This window comes from Parus major, chromosome 1A (assembly GCF_001522545.3).
Source record: "Parus major isolate Abel chromosome 1A, Parus_major1.1, whole genome shotgun sequence".
Lineage (NCBI taxonomy): Eukaryota > Metazoa > Chordata > Aves > Passeriformes > Paridae > Parus > Parus major.
The window spans coordinates 13827261-13844597 of NC_031773.1; the positions used below are offsets into that span (position 1 = coordinate 13827261).

The 17337-nt window shown below is 37.9% G+C and overlaps 1 protein-coding gene across 1 annotated transcript; it reads right to left on the minus strand.

Annotated features, from left to right (window-relative positions):
* Positions 1-740: 740 nt before the first annotated feature.
* On the minus strand, positions 741-14884 carry C1AH12orf40 (chromosome 1A C12orf40 homolog). Its single transcript, XM_033514309.1, has 12 exons — positions 14850-14884; positions 12634-12769; positions 11177-11309; positions 10670-10736; positions 10019-10219; positions 7978-8087; positions 4905-5437; positions 4592-4664; positions 3875-3935; positions 3272-3338; positions 2493-2575; positions 741-1916 (listed from the first exon to the last, which is right to left on the minus strand). The coding sequence occupies exons 2-12, from the start codon at positions 12734-12736 to the stop codon at positions 1296-1298; spliced, it is 2052 nt and encodes a 683-aa protein (XP_033370200.1). The 5' UTR covers positions 12737-12769; positions 14850-14884; the 3' UTR covers positions 741-1295.
* Positions 14885-17337: the final 2453 nt, after the last annotated feature.

Sequence of the window (17337 nt, forward strand, 5' to 3'; positions counted from 1 at the left end):
TGTGAAACTAAATCACACAAGGCTCTCACTCTGGTCTGAGAAATCATAAGGAGGAATCCAAACAGTCCTTGGAGAAGGACGACAACCTTTGCACGTGTTGTTTGGATCCCTGTTGTTTTCTTGCAAGAAAAGGTCAAGAGGTGGTGTACCCAATTGTCCAATAATAGTGATGTGTTGGTTTCATGACCGATGAGAGTTTTACCTCTTAGACCTTCTCGTACCTGCATATAAATGAAGATTGGGAATAATAAAACTTGCTCTCTTGTATAACCCAGCTAGAGAGTCTATGTCGTACTGCTTCGCCGTTCCTAATAGAGTGCAACACCCATTTTGTGAAGAAGAGGCACCCTGCATGCAGCCAGCTGGCTAGTGCCAGCACAGGCATTTATATATATACATAGGCATATGTATATAGATATATTTACACAGGTTTTTTATATATATATACACATACACATACACACACAGTTAAGACAGAGAGATATCTATATAGCAGTGAAGGTGCATGGATCTGTAAGTTCATGTTAGTAACAGTGAGTCTCCCTGACCCCTTTACCATGAGGTAAAGGCCTTTTTAGAAGGCATGAATATAACCTAGAAACAATATTAACAGAAACTTTTATTGTGATTTGTAGCTTTATACAAATACTGAAATGAAGAGGCAAGTAATTCAGATTTTTAATTTGCAGACAGAATGCAGGAACACATGAAATATTTTTTAGATTAACAGCCAGAAAATGAATGAATGGATCTGCTGTGGAAGGAAAATTGAACATTTTTAAAAAATGTAATAAATTAGCACTTTTAAAATTACATTCCATTCTATGTGTGCAGATGTATATTTTCTGTTGTTTCCCATTTTTGTGTTTAGTATGAACACATGACAAAGGCAAGTTTTTCTGTTAAAATGGGTGAGAATCAGACAATGGCTCTGAACTCAGAGCCACACTAAATATCTTTTGAAGTAGAACAACATCTTTCCATTACGTTAAAATAAACATAGTCAATCAATTCCAAACTACAGAATCCTATATGGTGAGGAAACCAATATAATTCCTAACATTTGTATTTACTAGGCTACTGTAAAATCCTTTGTTAATAGTTGGATATTTATAGAAACCCATACTTTGAGATAGCAGTAGGTAGACAGAAACCCATAATTACTGATAGTTAAAGCAAACAAACAGCAAAAATATTCTTTGGCGAACCATGCTAGAAAAATCAGAATATGCCAATTGAATGAAATACACTGGGGACAGGACAAAATTATTGTGTCCTTTATGTGCCATAGTTGATCACTGCATATTTCTCTCCTTCATTTTATCAATGTAGTTCAGCACCTCTAGAGTCCTTCTGCCAGCCAAACTGAGGTACTCTGTCTCCGAGGAGAGGGCGTCTGTCCCAGCTGCGCTGCCGGTGCCCGCGGGCTGCGGCACCTCCTGCACTGGCCGTTCGTGCTCTCCTGCAGTGCCGGCAGTGCTGAGTGCACGAACCCCGCCCGGGCTGCGGGCAGCGGGGAGGGATCCCCCACAGCTGCACACCCTCAAGGTGCCACACTGGGTGCCCACATCCACCTTCTCTACTTCTGTCACACAGCCCTCGGTCTGTGACCAAACATCGCACCTGGTGCTGCGAGTGACAGGATCCCTCTTAGGAGCACGGTGTGATGCACCCTGTGACAAGGCTGTGTGGGTTTTATTTTCTACCTCTGTGGCACAAAAAATAAAGTTTTTCTCCTGAAGATTGTTTGTGTTTTCTCTAGCCAAAGTACTGCTGGGCTGCATACCCACACTTAGTGTGTGAGAGCTCTTGGGAGCCTCTCTGCTTGCTGAGGCCGAGAATAGGGCGGCATCATGTGCCTTCAAGAACTGTTCATACTGATATTCCTTCTTCTTGGCCGTCTCTTCTTCTTCAGACTGTTTGAACAGAATGGTGCAATTGTAACTGTTCAAATAGTTCAGTAACTAAAGACTAAAGTAGTGACTTGCTAATAACTAAGTGAAATAAACAGAAAGGCCAGAACTGTCTGCTTTTGGTTGTTTGCAGGTTTTTTCATTCCTTCTCCAAGGATGTACCTCTGGCTCTTGGTGAAGCAAAGGTGGCCAAGGCAGACCTTCACTCTCACATGCAATTTAGACTCTTACACCATGGCACATTTGTGTTCAAGAGTGACTGAAAACACAGTGTGTCAAATCATTCTGCTTTACAGGCATGTAATCTAAGGCAGCTATACAAACAGGAAGAGCATAGAATGTTACTTAGCATCTTCCCACAGTCATGCTACTGTAATTCCACAAGGCCAGTCATTATCAAGAGAACAGACCACATGTCTGTCAAACTACTTAGGAAGACTTACAGCTAATAATTTATTGTTCTCATGACATGTGAAGTTATCTCATACAAAACAAAATGGTATTCCAGCTACATCCACCTATGGCACGCGAGCATAAAGACATGATTCAAATAAAGCCAGCCTACAAGGGTTTACTCACTGTGTCAGGACTAGAGCTCAAATAGCTCTCAGTCTGCCTTGGGGAATAACTGTGAGACAGGCTGCTGAGTGGTGACTCCACACCTTGAAAAATTAGATAAAAAAGAAAGAAAGGTTACTCACCAAACATTCCCCAAAGATCCAACTCTTAAGTACAGCACTTAGAATTAAACATTACCATTTCTGATGCAGTTTTAAGACACTATTTAAAGAACAAGATGTTAGCAAGGTGAATCTAGTTCTTAGCAATAGCCAGTCCTTCTCAGGTCAACACAACAGAGCTTGTGAGATTGGTTCCCCAAAGCCTCAGCTGTGCTGTTAGTCAGCAGCAGAACTGTGCTACTCAAAAGGAGGAGTGACTCTGCAGAGCACAGCCTGCGAGAGAACACAGCAGACTCCATGTGCACAGTGGCTGCCATTACATATTTCTCTCTTGGAGGCCCCTGAGAGATCTTCTGGTGTGAAATGGAGCCAGCACAGCTGACCCTACAGCTACTGAGAGACTAGGAAGGATGTAGGATTGCCTAGCTTACTCTGCTCCCTCTGTCCACATGTGGAGTGACAGCATATAGTCTAGTGGAAGAGAATATCTCTTCAAGGAAAAACAAAACCAGCTAATTCTTAGTTACCTGATAATGCTAGTTGCCTTTTTACATTGCTCTGTGAATCAGAAATACAAGCCCTCATCAAAGCTAACATCCCAAAAAGATCATTCTCCCTGGCTTTAAAAGTAGCTGTTTCATTTTCACATGTAAGTGATAATGTTGAAATAGTACTAACCCATCTCCATCTCATGAAGATATGAACTCATTCCAAACTTATACCTTTCCTCTTGTGCTGTTGTGAACTGTTAAAAATAATAACATATTAATAGTGAGGGTTCAGCTGGATTAGCATCTCAGGTTAAGAGAGGAACATTCAGTTTCTGTATTTACATAAAGGAATTACTGCACTGTACCACAAATTATTTAAGAGGTATTTTTACCCCTGAGTAGTACCATATGTGGCTTCTACAGGCAAGATGTCTGAAACAGTTTTTATATGTATACTGGCACAAAGCTCCTTTATAACACAGAAGCATCCTGCATATAATGTCCAGGCATTGCCAGCAAAATCTGATCCTAAGTGTTGATGGGTAGCTTATACAACATCTTTCAGGCATCAGCTGAGGTGTTAATGAAACCATGTCTACTGTGGACCTAGAAGAGCTGAACCACATCACTAGCAGCAGTTCTTTCTGAATTCCATGATGGAAAAGAAGCTTCCACAGCAGTTAATTCAGTAAAGCTATATTCAGTCTCTAACTGTTGTGGACAATCTTTCTCCATATCAAATGAATCATGCAAGTGAGTTTGGCAAAAAATAAATATTTCTTAAAGTTACCTCTTCAAATATAAAGAGATGGTTCTGATTCCAGGCTGTTTCTTTCACAGGCTTGTCATCACTGAGGAATGCAAACACAAAGTTCTATGGTAAGTTATTTTCCCCCAGTATTTTTATTTTCTTTCTGCATTAAAGCCCTTACTGGTGACTTTTCAATTTTTATTTTGTCTTCAGTAACCATTAAATGCTCTCCACTACTGAGATCACTGGACTTATCTCTGAACCTGAGATTTAACACCAAGAATATGTTTTTCATAAACTTAATTTCTGTTGAAGGAGTCAAAAAAAAATGGAGTCAAAGCAATGGCAGAAGATGTTTTGTAAAATGGAAGGTGCTATGTATCAATCTTTGAAAAACAAGTCTTTAGGAAAACACAGAGCACTCAGCACATGGGAGACACTTCCTCTGTAGCCAATGGAATGAGACAGAGTATTTTAGAGGACAAGCCAGATCAACAGCTGAATTTCAGGAACTCCAAACTGTCCCATGAAGTATTTCTGTATACTTATTATGGGCAGATACACAGAAGTATAATGGGCTTATCTGCACATAAATTCATTCACGTTGTACAGTACTATTCTCACGGAGGAAACTTGAGTCCTCAGTAATACTGTTTAGAATTTTGCCATCCTGTGCTCTTAGCATGATTTCTCCAATTCAGCAAGGTCTTTGCAATTATTTCTGGCTAATAGATTAGTAGTTTCCATGACACTCACCTTTTTTTTCTTGAAGAATTCTGCACATTCTCCTTTAGGCCATTCTGCTGATCATGGTGATAAGCAAATGTCTCTAAAATTGAAAAAAAGCAAACCTTGATTTTGAAATGCAATAGAATAAATGCAATTTGAATATAAAAGTTTCTGAAAAGTTTTAAAAATAATTTAAATAGTTGGATTTAAAATTATGTGACTGCATTCTGAAGATTCATGACGTTTTCAGTCAGGGCAGACACATCTCTGGTTATAAGAACATATGTCTTTAAAAGGAGAATAAGACTCAGAATATATGTCTGTAAAATGTGACACACACCAATTTTTTCAAGGTTTGCTCTTTTTCCTTTCATTTCACAGGGTATGAAGTAGTGCTGTCCCTCATGGCATTTCTGCAGGTGGGTTTTATGAAGTCTACTGGTTTCCTCATAGCTTGTACTTGACGCATTGTTACTTTTAAGGAAAATCTCTTCTGGAGCGGTGAAAATGCCCTCAAGGTGTCTGTCTACTGAATTTTCTTTTGCATTGATTGCAGGATAAACCCTTTCAGTATCATAAGAATAATTTCTGTTGGTAATTTGATTTCTAACATCAGGATCAGTGAAAAAAACATCAGTGTTGCTTTGGTTAGAAAAAGAATTAAAATGCTTTGTGGAAGGATTATTATGGATTGGTTGAGTCTTGTCTTCAAATAGTGCCAGAAAGGAACAACCACTTCCATCTTGGGGACCTTTTAGTTCTGCAATTTCTTTCACAACACCAAATATTGGTTCTTGTTTTCCTTCACAGTTGTCTGATTCATTACTGGCTATTATCACTGGATTTTTCCTGGAAGAATTCATGCAGTCTGGCCTGGAGGTAGGCAATGAGGTGTAACAGGAGGAGAAAAGAAAAAAACATTTTTCTGAGTACACAAATAAGCAAAAGACTCAATGTAACACTTTATGGTAACTTGATGATAAAAATCTCAAAAACTTTACTGCTCATTACATTTGATTTTTTCCTAAATATACAGTATTTCAACTTAAAAACTGTGTATTTTATTATGTTTTATATCTACTTTATAGTAAGATTGATTTAAAAGAGGTTCTATTTCTTCATGTCTCCAAATATACAAAGCCATGAGGCACATCCTCCTGGACAGGGAACTGTGATTTATAAAATCAGCCACAGTATGTCACTGCTGCTCCACCAGCTGACCAAAGGCAGCCACTTCAGGGAGAAAAAGAAAATGGGAGGAAAATAAATAAAGAAGAAGATAGTTTCTTCCATTCATAAAAGTAGTTTGCTTAAGACTATATTTCTCTTCCATACTGAAAACCCATAACAAGTGACTTTCATTTGTACTTGAAATCAGTAATCCTGATTCAGCACAGAATTTTTCTGTTCCAGTGTCAGGAGGTCAGTCAGACATTTTGTTACCCTACTTCCCTACTCCACTTCTGAGAGCAGTGGTTTTGAAGATTTTATCATGTGAGCATCATGGACATGAAAGCTATCGTGCTTACACTTACTTGGCTCTTAATCTAGCATTTTCACTGACTAGTTTCCAGGCTGGATCTGCTGACTGACCTTTCAGAAACTCTGAGCAAAAAGATGAGATTCTTCTGAAGGACAGAGATCTGGCAAAAAAGGCCATTCAAAAAAAGCCCTTTAAAAAAAGCCTTCCTTTAAAATGTTCTGAGCAAAGCTATCAATAGAACTTGAAAACTGAAATGTAGTACAGAAAACTCTTACTGGAGAAAACACCTGTGGTGTTTGTTCAGCAAATACTTGGAATTGGATAAAGATTCTATGGAACTTAAATGAGGAACTAGTTTCCTGTACTTACAGAAACATCACTGAGACAGTTTTAGAAGGCTAAACACACTAGAGTTTATTCCTGAAGATACTTGGATAGGTCTACATGAGGAAGACAAAACTATTTTGTGAAGCAATTCAGAGAGTCTTTATCAACTCCAGCTGAATATTTTGTAATACAAAGTAAAATTTAAGAGTAGATGAGGAAATATGACATGAAAACTTTCAATTAATATTTAATAACATTGAGGTTCCACAGCTCTCAGAATTATGCATATTGATTATATTGTCAGTATGTTACATTAAACAATTGTATAAATTTATACTCTACTTTTCACATACAGTGAAAGAAACTCCCTTCACAAAAGAATTGTGATCTCCTGAGGTGCAAGAATTTATGGCTACAATGGATGAGAACAAAACACGGAGAATAGAATGAAAGAAATTTGCAGAGCAGTTGGAAAGGAGATGTTGTTAGTGACCTATGAATGGGTAGAAGATGAGAGGATGTAGCATAAGCAGATGTGTGTAGGCCTGATAGCTGGTGGAGAAATGAGAGATGTAGGTGAGATAAGGTTATATAGGGCTCCATGTAAATATATTACTTAGGAATTCACTCAGCAAAGTGAACTCTATGCTCACTTTAGGTTTTGCTGGAGAAAGCCAGGAGAATCTACAAGAAGAGTGGAAGTTAAGGTGGCTGATGTGTTTAGTTATTATTTGTCCAGTGAGTTTGTGGGTCACATGACTCCCCAAGCAAACAGGCTGCAGGCACTTCAGGAACAGCAAAATAATGTATGGCCTTTTTATGCCTCTATCTAGCCTAAACCAGAGATGGACAGGAACTTTCAACCAAATGGCAGACTTATGGAATAGAAAGAGTAAAGTAAGGTTGGCTGTGTAAGACCTCTAGGTCCAAGGGAGAGTCTCTTAAAAGAAAATAAAATAAAGTGTTCAGTACAAATGAGTCTGGCCCTAAACCACCTGTGATTTGAAAGATCAGCACATACAAAAAGAAATATATTCTTAATTTCTATCCATTATTTTAAAAACAAAGTGTATATTCTCATAGAAAGTATCATTGAATCAGTTACAGGGAAAAAAAGAAAGCTGTAGTAGGATCACATATGAAAGAGGAGGAAAGAAAATGCTTTGTTCCTGGAATCCCTTGTATTAATAATGTAGGTACAGATGCTCAATTGCTATTGCATCAAGATCATCAGAAAAGCACTTCCAATAGTGCCCTGAACTAATAACACTTGGGCCAGCTTCACCCTGCAGAAGCTTCACCCTTCTCATGGCCTCTTAGTAAATCTGTGCTATCATTCTAGGTGAATTCAGCAACACTATAACTGTCTGTGACATTGCAAAAAATAGGTCATGGTTCCAAGTGCCTACCCAAAATTCAGACTGTGCTGCTTTTAAGCAAATTTAAATAGCTTTGTATGTTTAGTATTTCCATTTGATCTCAATTTCTATTTGAAAAACAGTCAGTGAAAAAGCCAAGTAACAATAAGATTCAGATTATTTTAGTGTTTTTCTTAATTAAACTTGACTGTTATTTTCATCATTAATGTAAAATCACTGCCTACCTATCAAACGGCTTGAACAGCAGTTCCTGAGACACTGTATCAGACTTCCTGAAAATACCCTGGGTTGGAGGTTTTGTATTCCAAGGGTCTTGATCAAAGCTGTTTCCTGGCTGAGAAAACAGTAGAAGCTGTCAAACTGTGAATATACATAATTGTTACAGTCTTTAAAACTTTCAGCTTGAGTTTCCAAAGATATACATATTTTCCCATTATTTTTATTTCTTTATATCTTTATAGCAGAAGCTCAAACCTCCTTACAGCCCAACTGTTGCCAAACAAACTTTAGCCAACAGATAACTACTTTGAGCATGACAGTAACAGTTTTTTCTCATCCTATTGTCCATTCATCTGATTCATAGCTACCCATTTTGGCTACTAGAATCCCATGGGAAACTTTGTCAAAAGCCTTCCTAAAGTCAAGGTAAATAATGCCTGCTGTTCTCTCTAATTCCTAGAGTTACTAATTCCATCATAGAAAGCAATTGGGTCCAGCAGGTAGAGTATGACCTTGGAAAATCTGACGGCTGTTTGCAGACACCTTCTTGTTCCTTATGTACCTTGGAATTGCCTCTGGCAAATTAATCCTTCCACGGACAGAGATGATGTTTCCCCAAATCATGCTTATGTTTTTGCAGATGGACATAATATTTGTGTATTTCTTCTCACTGGGAAGCTGTGATCACCACAGTCTTACAAGGATGATAAATATCTGCCTTGCAGTGGTGTCATCCAACACCCTGAATATACTGGGTTGGACTCTGTCCAGTCTCATATATTTCTATATATCCAGGTTACTGAGGATTCTTTAACCTGTTCCTTCCCTGCTGTTCCATACAACTCCCCACAACTCTTGACTGCATTTTAAGATGAGACAGAGAGCAGATCTTGTCTGAAAAGCTTGAAGCAAAGTAGTTTTTGAGTACCTCAGGCTTTTCCATGTCCTTGTCACTAGGTCTCAACTCTATTTAGCAGTGGACAGCATTTTCCTTGGTTTCCTTTCTTTGATGACATACCTACAGAAGTCTTCCTGTAGTGACGTACCTACAGCAGTCTGCTGTTCTCACCCATTATGATTTTCAGCTCTGACCATCCTAATGCCACCCCTCCAAGCAGAGGGGATACTCCTGTCTTCTTCCTGGGTTGCCCATCCCTCCTTGTACATTTTCTCTTTGCATTTGACCTCAGTCAGGAGTTCCCTGATTCAGCCAAACTGGCCTCTGAAATCTAATAATTCTCTTGCACATAGGGGTGTATTGTTCTTGTGTTTTGAAAACATATTAGTTGGGCTTCTTTGTTCTTCAGGTCAGCTTCCTGTGGGTTTTGGCCTACTCATTCCCTGAACAACTCGTCATCTCCCCAACTCCTGGAGCATTCCTTCCTCACTTACCTCAAGACTTCAGAATACCACTGGTGAAACACATAGAATTTGTTTTATTATTTCCAGTTAATAATATATTAAAAATAAACAATATTATATTTTCTATCACTTTTCTAAGGATGATTTTTTTTAAGTATCACAAAGTTAACAAAAAGAAAAAAAAGTAACATGCATCAGAACAAATAACTTTCTATTGTTTCTTAAAAGTAAGGAGTTAAACAGCAGAGCACTGAGAATACTGTAAGAGCTATGTTATTCACTGAGACATTAAAAGATAAAAAATTATGTCATGGAATCACCTGTATTCATGAAACATCCAGTTACACTAACTGTATGTTTAAGAAAGCTGTATTTTTAACTATAATATATTTCAGTTTTCTTTATATAAATTTACAAGCCAGGAAGAAAAAAAGCCACCAGTATGTGACTAATTCTCTCTCTGTAGATATCAGCAACACTGAGAACTCAGTGAACAAAAGCTCAGGCTGAGCTCATTTCAGAACAATAAAATAAATATATTTATATATACAGAATATTCATTACCACCAGCCTACAAAAAATGTTGATCAGTCATAATTACCATTACTATTACACAAGTTTTACACACCAAATAAATGAAAGTTAGTTTAAAATAATTAAGTGGAAGTAAAATATTAACCAAACCTGGTTTTGCAGCTTCTTTTCATAGGTCTTTTCCCAAATGTTGCCCATTAGGTTTGTGTTGAAATTTTCTTCTGAAAGTTGTGTACAGTTAGAGAACTGATAACCAGAGGAGGAAAATGGACAAGCACTAAAAACTCTTGCCATGTTGTCTTCATTTTCCATACTAGAATCAAGACAGCGTAATTCTGTTCCTTGTGACAGCTAGACAAAACATAACAAAGAGATATTTTATTTATCTAAAATTGATTTGATTTAAGCATAAAGTTCAAAGTAATCAAGCCATTCCAAATCTTTTACATCTCTGCACATAAACCACAAAGAAGAGAAAATTTTCTGTTCTGATATGACTTTTCATGAAAAGCTTAAGGCAATAAGGTCTTATTTCAGGGAAATATGTAAGTACCTACTTAATCTGAAGCATGCACACAAATGTTATCCTGAGAAGAGATGGATATAAATACATTTTTAGCTTTTTTTTCAATAAATATGTAAGTTGTAGCAGGAAAATAATTTATCAATATAGTCCTAAAGAGAAAGAAGACTTCATGTGTTTCAGTATCCATGAGATTTGGCCTCTCTTTGAAAAATCACTTAAAAATACAGTAATTACTGCACATTTTGAGTCTTATATCAAAAGAACAATAAACTTACATTATGTTGGTATTTTACTTTTTCTGAGAGATGCTGTCTTCTGCTGTCCAAAACTTGCTTTTGTAACCTTTTAAAATGAATTAAAACAGCCTATGAAATACAAGATCCAAAAGATTAAAATATTCTGAGTATTAATTTCAAAATAACTTATGAATATTTTCCAATACATCTTAAAACAGCTTGATTCTTAGGTAGTTATGAGCAGCCTGTCTGTGCGTTGGCAATTTTAGGGTGTCCAAAGCTGGATGGGAAAACAATTAAGTGGGTAATACTTTTTGAATAACTTGCTCCTTGAGATAAACTTAGTGTATGTACAGACAATTTCATGTGCAGTTTTTTATTTAGAATTTATTAATTACTCTCCCACAGTAAGAGTATCACTGGAATGACAGAAGTGGCTGTGAAACTTCCCTGTTTACAATGGTATGTTAAAACTATCATGAAGTTCCTCTCCCAGACCTTCACTGTCACACTGTTGTATAACTCTTGCCTATTTTATACAAGTACCTGCTCTGGAGAACGTCTAAGTTTGACTTGTGTTGTGTTCGTAGGGGTGACATGGGAAGCTCCAAGTTATGTCTCCTGATAGGTTTTTTTTCATCTTCAGTGATATCAATGTGGACAGGCTTCCGCATGTTCTCTGCAATGAATGGATTTGGTATGTCATTACTGGGCTTGGAGAAAGCTTTGAGGTTCCTGAATTTTCATTAGAGTACAAAAGCTGTTGGTTTAGATTTCTTAATCCATTTAAAGTCATATTTGTTTCTTTCTTAGCTGTTAACAATACAAAAACTCTATTCTAAATGGCACAATAGTATAAAATTATTTATAATTTTAATCAGCCACCGTGTGTGTACAGGTTCTGTTGCTTTCCTCAGTCACCTTCTATTCTTCTGAGCATAGGACAAAAAATGTTCCATAATCTGGTTTATGAATATGTCACAGATGACAAGAATCATAGAAACATAACTTGTCTAGATTGAAGAAGACCTTTAAGATCTTTGAATTCAACCATTAAACCAGCACTGCCAAGTCCACCATTAAACCTTATCCTTAAGTACCACATCTACATTTAAAGAGCTATGACTCAAGTTTTAGTGATGTTTCTCCAGAAGTTTAATAATGGATTTTAGGAAAGATAATCTGGGTAGAACTTATAAGACTATTCCAAATGCCCCCAAAGTTATGAAAAAGGAAGTAGATGGGAAATGGACACATTCAAGAGCAAAGAGGAAAAGAAATGGATGTGGGGTAAAGTTAATGAATAGAATGGGGGAGGTAGAAAGTGTGTGTAGTTGTTTAGAAATAGTATTCTCCAATTTATGTTCGCACTGAAACACTTCAAACCATGTGCCACTCGCTCCCTCTCCCTTCTCTCTCCTTTCCATCTCCCACTCCCTTTCCTTCTCCGTCTCCCTGTCACTCTGCAGAAAGATGGAGAGGAGAATTGGAGGCACAAAAGGTAAATATCATGGCTTGAGATAAGAACCATTTACTGGAAACAGCAATGAAATAAGAAAGGATATTAATAACAGAGTGATGATTCACAGGTAGGTGCTCACCACAGGGAGCACAACGTTCCCTGGCCACTCCCTTCCATTACCCCACCGGACGGGACTCCTTCCCCTGCGGCCCCCTGTGCACGACGTGAGGAGGTGCAGAATCACCTCACGGTCCTTGCCACGCCTGTCCTGGCTACTGCAAACATTAACCCTGGCCTGGCCTGGAACCAGGACACTGCACAAGGCTTTAAAGGTGAAGTAGGCAGGAGCCAAGGTTATTTGATTCCTCCTATGCCCTTTTTATTCAGTCATCATTTTTGAATTTTCATATATTTTTTTATTTTAAAAATAAAACAACACTTATTTGAAGGTTAAGTTGTAAATGGAAGGACAAGAACTAAAATAACAGCAGTAATAGTTAAGAACAATTAATTATGAGAAGTCAGAATACCCAAAACTCACCAGTGTTGTCTTTTTTGATTGATATCTGGTTAACCACATACAGATTAAGAAGATCCAAACTGACTGCTGAACTCTTAGGAGATGATACTTCCAGGACCTTCATTTTTGACTTAAGTTTCTTTCTTTCAAAATATTCCTTAGTTTTTTAAAGGAGAGAATAAGTTTTTGACAGAAGCTTCAACAACAAATTACCAGTACAGGTAATTCTTTTGAAATTGGCAAGCAAGATTTAGCAAACTATTCCTAATATAAAAATATTAAGTATCTCTGAATTCTCATGCCCCATTTACTCTTATTTTTTATTGCCTTGAAAAAGAATTCAAATATAATATTCATATTCAAAATAAATCACTGTTGTCTTGATGCCAAAAATTTAGTCCTTAAATGCTCGTTTCTCAAACTTTGTTTACAACCACTAAAAATACTTCTTAAAATAAAAGATACCAAATGTGGCAAGGACAAAGACCTAAAAAAATTTAAAGGCACTTTTCAGGAAGCATATAAGATAACCAAACAAATCAGCGAGATTACATGCACCAGATGTGCCATCTATAATGACACAAAGAGTTTACTGTTGTCCAAATTTGTCTCTCTTGACAAAGAAAATAGTCTTCTGACAAAAAAAAATAAAAAAGAAAGGAAAAAGTAAAAAAGAAAAGTTTCTAAGATTAGGAATTCAGAAAGAATTTTTGTTACAAGGACTAAAAAGACATATGACTGACACTTTGAATATCTCAGGACAATAATATAGGAAACAAACTCCTCCATTTTGCAAAGACTATTTGTAATCATCCTAAAATTATTAAGTACAGCAGATGGATAAATAAACCCAGTAAGTTTCTGGTTTTTTTCTAAACAAGAGAAGGATATTGAAAACTGAAGGCTATGCCAAAACAAAAAATAGCATTGGATTTTCTTCTGAAATGTAATTCCTCTCATGATTGCAGGTTATATGTAACTAACATACTTAACATGTTCATTGCTAAATAATTTTTAGTATAATTTATTATTATCTTTATCTTTCTAGGATGATTTTATCTTTGGAAAATATCTGTTCTTCAGTTAAGATGAATATCTTCAGTAAGGTAAAATCATCCTGTGTACAAATCAACACTTTAAAATTCACGTTACTTTAGTGTCCACAGCCCCAAAATGCAACTACTTCCCTTCAGTGTCCCAGATATATTTTTCCCCATCGCCTCTAAATTACTATATTACTAATTGTATTATGGGAATTAGAAAATTACCACTGTGTTTAGTAATTTAGTACTATATTACTAAAAACAATTTTGTCTTTTCCTGTTTCTCCTCTCCACTGAAGCAAATTACACAGTTATAATATAAATTATGTGGCTTAGACCAGTAATCCTTGAGAAAACAGAGAGCTCCTAGGTCTCCAGGAAACTGGGAAAGTGATGAGGACAAGTTGCTTCTTGGTCCCATATTCCTATTTGTAAATGTTTTAATATGAGTAATTGTCTCTATACAGTCAGCCTGTTTTTCCTTTATATGCCTGTGCATATAGACAAAAAAAATCTTGCTCTGGGTTTTGGTGGTATCAGCTTCAGTGGTGGAGCTTCCCTATACTGTCTCTTTCCTGCTGCTGAGGAGGAAACTGACTCAATTTATTTTTTATATTATTATGGTTATAGCCATTTTTAATAGCTGTTTTATTTATCTTTCCTGTTTGAAAAGTCTTCTACTATGCCAGGGATAAGTTTGATTCCCTTATTTCACTTTCAGATTCAAAACACAAATAAGCTGTCCTCCTTTTGTAAATACTAGAAAAAGGACTTTAATGAGCCTAACATCCTTTACATGGCCCAGAAGAATGGCTGTGTATGTGTGTGTTAGGCCAGATGACCACGTGGTTATCACCTGAGGCTTCATGCAATCCCTTGTGTCCCCACATACCAACACAACCTGGTAACAGAAGTAATCCAGCAAAACCAAAATTGGGCCCAGGCATGCATTAATTAATTAATTAATTCATTCATTCATTCATTCACACCTTCTCTGTCTCCTTCCTCTTCTTGCTGTAATTCAGTTTAGTAAATCTAGAACAAGACTTTCCCCCTAAAAGTCAGGGAAACACACTGTAACTGTTTATCTACTGTCTTGAATATCACCCCAATAGCTTTGATAGTTTTACATAAGTGAACCCACTAAAGCTTTTATATAACAACATAAAATCCAATAGGGCTGAAACTGTTTACCTTTTGTTTTCTCCTTTCTTGCTTTAATATGATTCTGCTTCTGAAAAATGCAAATAATTATTATTTCAATTGAAAAAGTATAATCTTGAGTCATGGCTTAAATTTCTCATCAATGCTTCAGAGGTTTTAGGACACAAATATATTTATATTATCTATTTGTGTTAGGACACAAATATATTATAGCATAATGTTATGCTATATGTTATGTTATAATAGGTCAAACCTTCAGGTAGTAAAGTCAACATATCTCTGTTGAAGTAATTCTGACTGATCCTAGTTTACTCCAGTAAGGATAGGACCACATTCAATATTAGGTCACCAAACACATTTAACATGAAAAAAGGAAACAGAAAAAGTTTTTAGTCGTTTGACTTTAATGCACATTTCATCAATCTGTAATTTCTTAAAACTTAAGAAATCTTTGTCAATATATTATCTTCTCCTAATTTTCTTTGTCATGCTGCAAATAGCTACAAAGCTATATTAGTATACAAACCAAAGGAACACTAAATGAGCTTTTACCTTTTGGTATTTTCCAGAATACTGGGGACATTTTGTAAAAAATGAAAGCAAAATAGATTGACACTGCAAGTTGCTGTTGTTTGTGCAATACAGGAGACAGTTATACCTCCAACTACTTATCTCGCCTGTCAAACATAGTCTTATGTGAAATACCTATAGAGGTTGGTGCATAAAACTGGAAGTTGGGTTCACTGTTCCATGAGCAGAGTGAGCATGGCTGCAGTCCTTAGGTCAGTAAGATTACAACTTTTTGTGAGGGTTAGAAATACTGACTATTCCCTTGGAATTACCTCTTGCTTAAAGTTAGAGCAAACTTTCCAAATGTATGGGTATAACATTCACCCTTGCAGTGGGGAGAAACCCCAGTGATGTGTAGTTTTTCTGACACCTAAAATGTAAACCCCAGATTCACCTGAGGAACTCTGACAGATACTACCAGCAATAGCAAGCAGCAGGTTGGTTTGTATTTGCTAAATGTGTGCAATACTCCTCCTACACACTGGGTTTTCTTATGGAGGGTATGTAGAACAAAGTTTGGGTTGGTGTTTTGGGGTTTTTCCCAACTGAAACTTTCTCTTCCTCCTGCTTCACCGAGACAACACTCAGACAAATTCCCAGTTTGCTGGGAAGACTTCCAGATGGGTAGGGTGTTCTTTTAGTTTGATTCTGCATAGAGTCTGGATGACTCTTTACAAAGCTGTGCTCAAAAATGCTGCTTCCCAATGGCTGACAAAATCTGCGGGATAGATTGGCAGAGGGCACAACACCCGCAAAACCAGACCATTATCTTTTTTTTCTTTATAATTTCAACTCAGTTTGTGATGCTTTACTTTTTCAGTGAATCTCAATACCTGTACATCCTTTTCTCCAAATGCTAACCACAGCTTTTTGTGTGAGAAAGGCCTCATCCAGCCCCTGTCTGGAGAGACACTGAGCCCAAATGTGACTCCTTGCCTGGGGTGGGAGGGTACCTGCACCTTCTCACACTCTGGCTCAGGAGGGGACTCTGGGGCTGTCACACCCCAGGGCCTGCTGGTCTGTGGGGGGACACCATGCCTGAAACACACACCCTGTGGTACTACTGTTCTGTGGAGAGACATTCATTTGGTCTCAAACACCATGGCTATGCCCACTTTGTGAGGGGAAGTGAGGCCTGAAACACACACCATGACTGTGCCCAGTTTGTGAGGGGAAATGAGGCCTGAAACACACACCATGGCTGTGCTCGGTTTGTGAGGGAACACTGTGGCTCCACACACAACATGGCAGTGCCTGGTTTGTGAGGGGGCATAAGGATTGTTAAACACACCATGGCAGTGCCCAGTCTGTGAGGGACACTGACACAACATGGAGCTGTTTCTGTTGGCTTTGTAGAGTTTCACTCACCGACTGCCACCGACCCAGTTCATTTTCTGCTGCTGAGGAGGCAGGGAGGGAGAGCTGCCCTGTGTGCTGCCGGCCGTGTGGGTAGGGGCAATGGCTACTCAGGGATGGTTTGCAGCCTCCCAGCAGCACCACAAGGGCCCTTCTGCAGGGCCTCTGCCTCCCTGGGAACACCAGGGCAGCTGCTCTCCAAGCCCCCAGGCTGGCAGAGAACAACAAAAGGGTGGTACAGGGATTGACAGACAAAGGGGAAGGATGCATTAAGCCAAGCGAGGCAGCTGATGGGGGAAGAGGCAATGCTCTGGTTGCTCCTGCCTTTCTACCTCTGGTGTTTCCATGCAGGCTGCTGCCAAAGCCATCGCCCTTTCCCAAGGGAGTCATGAGCGTCTTGTCCCAAGTGAATTGATTTGTCTATCAGGTCCAGCTTGTCTCTGCTACAACCACTTTATTTTTTAGGACAAGAGAGAGTTTTCCTCTCCATCCTGCTCTTCCTAAGGTATTTTAGGGGCAATAGGAGCATTTTCTATGGATAGATGTTGTTGCTCTTGGTCCTGCCTGATGAGCTGTTGTGTTTAACTGTGAC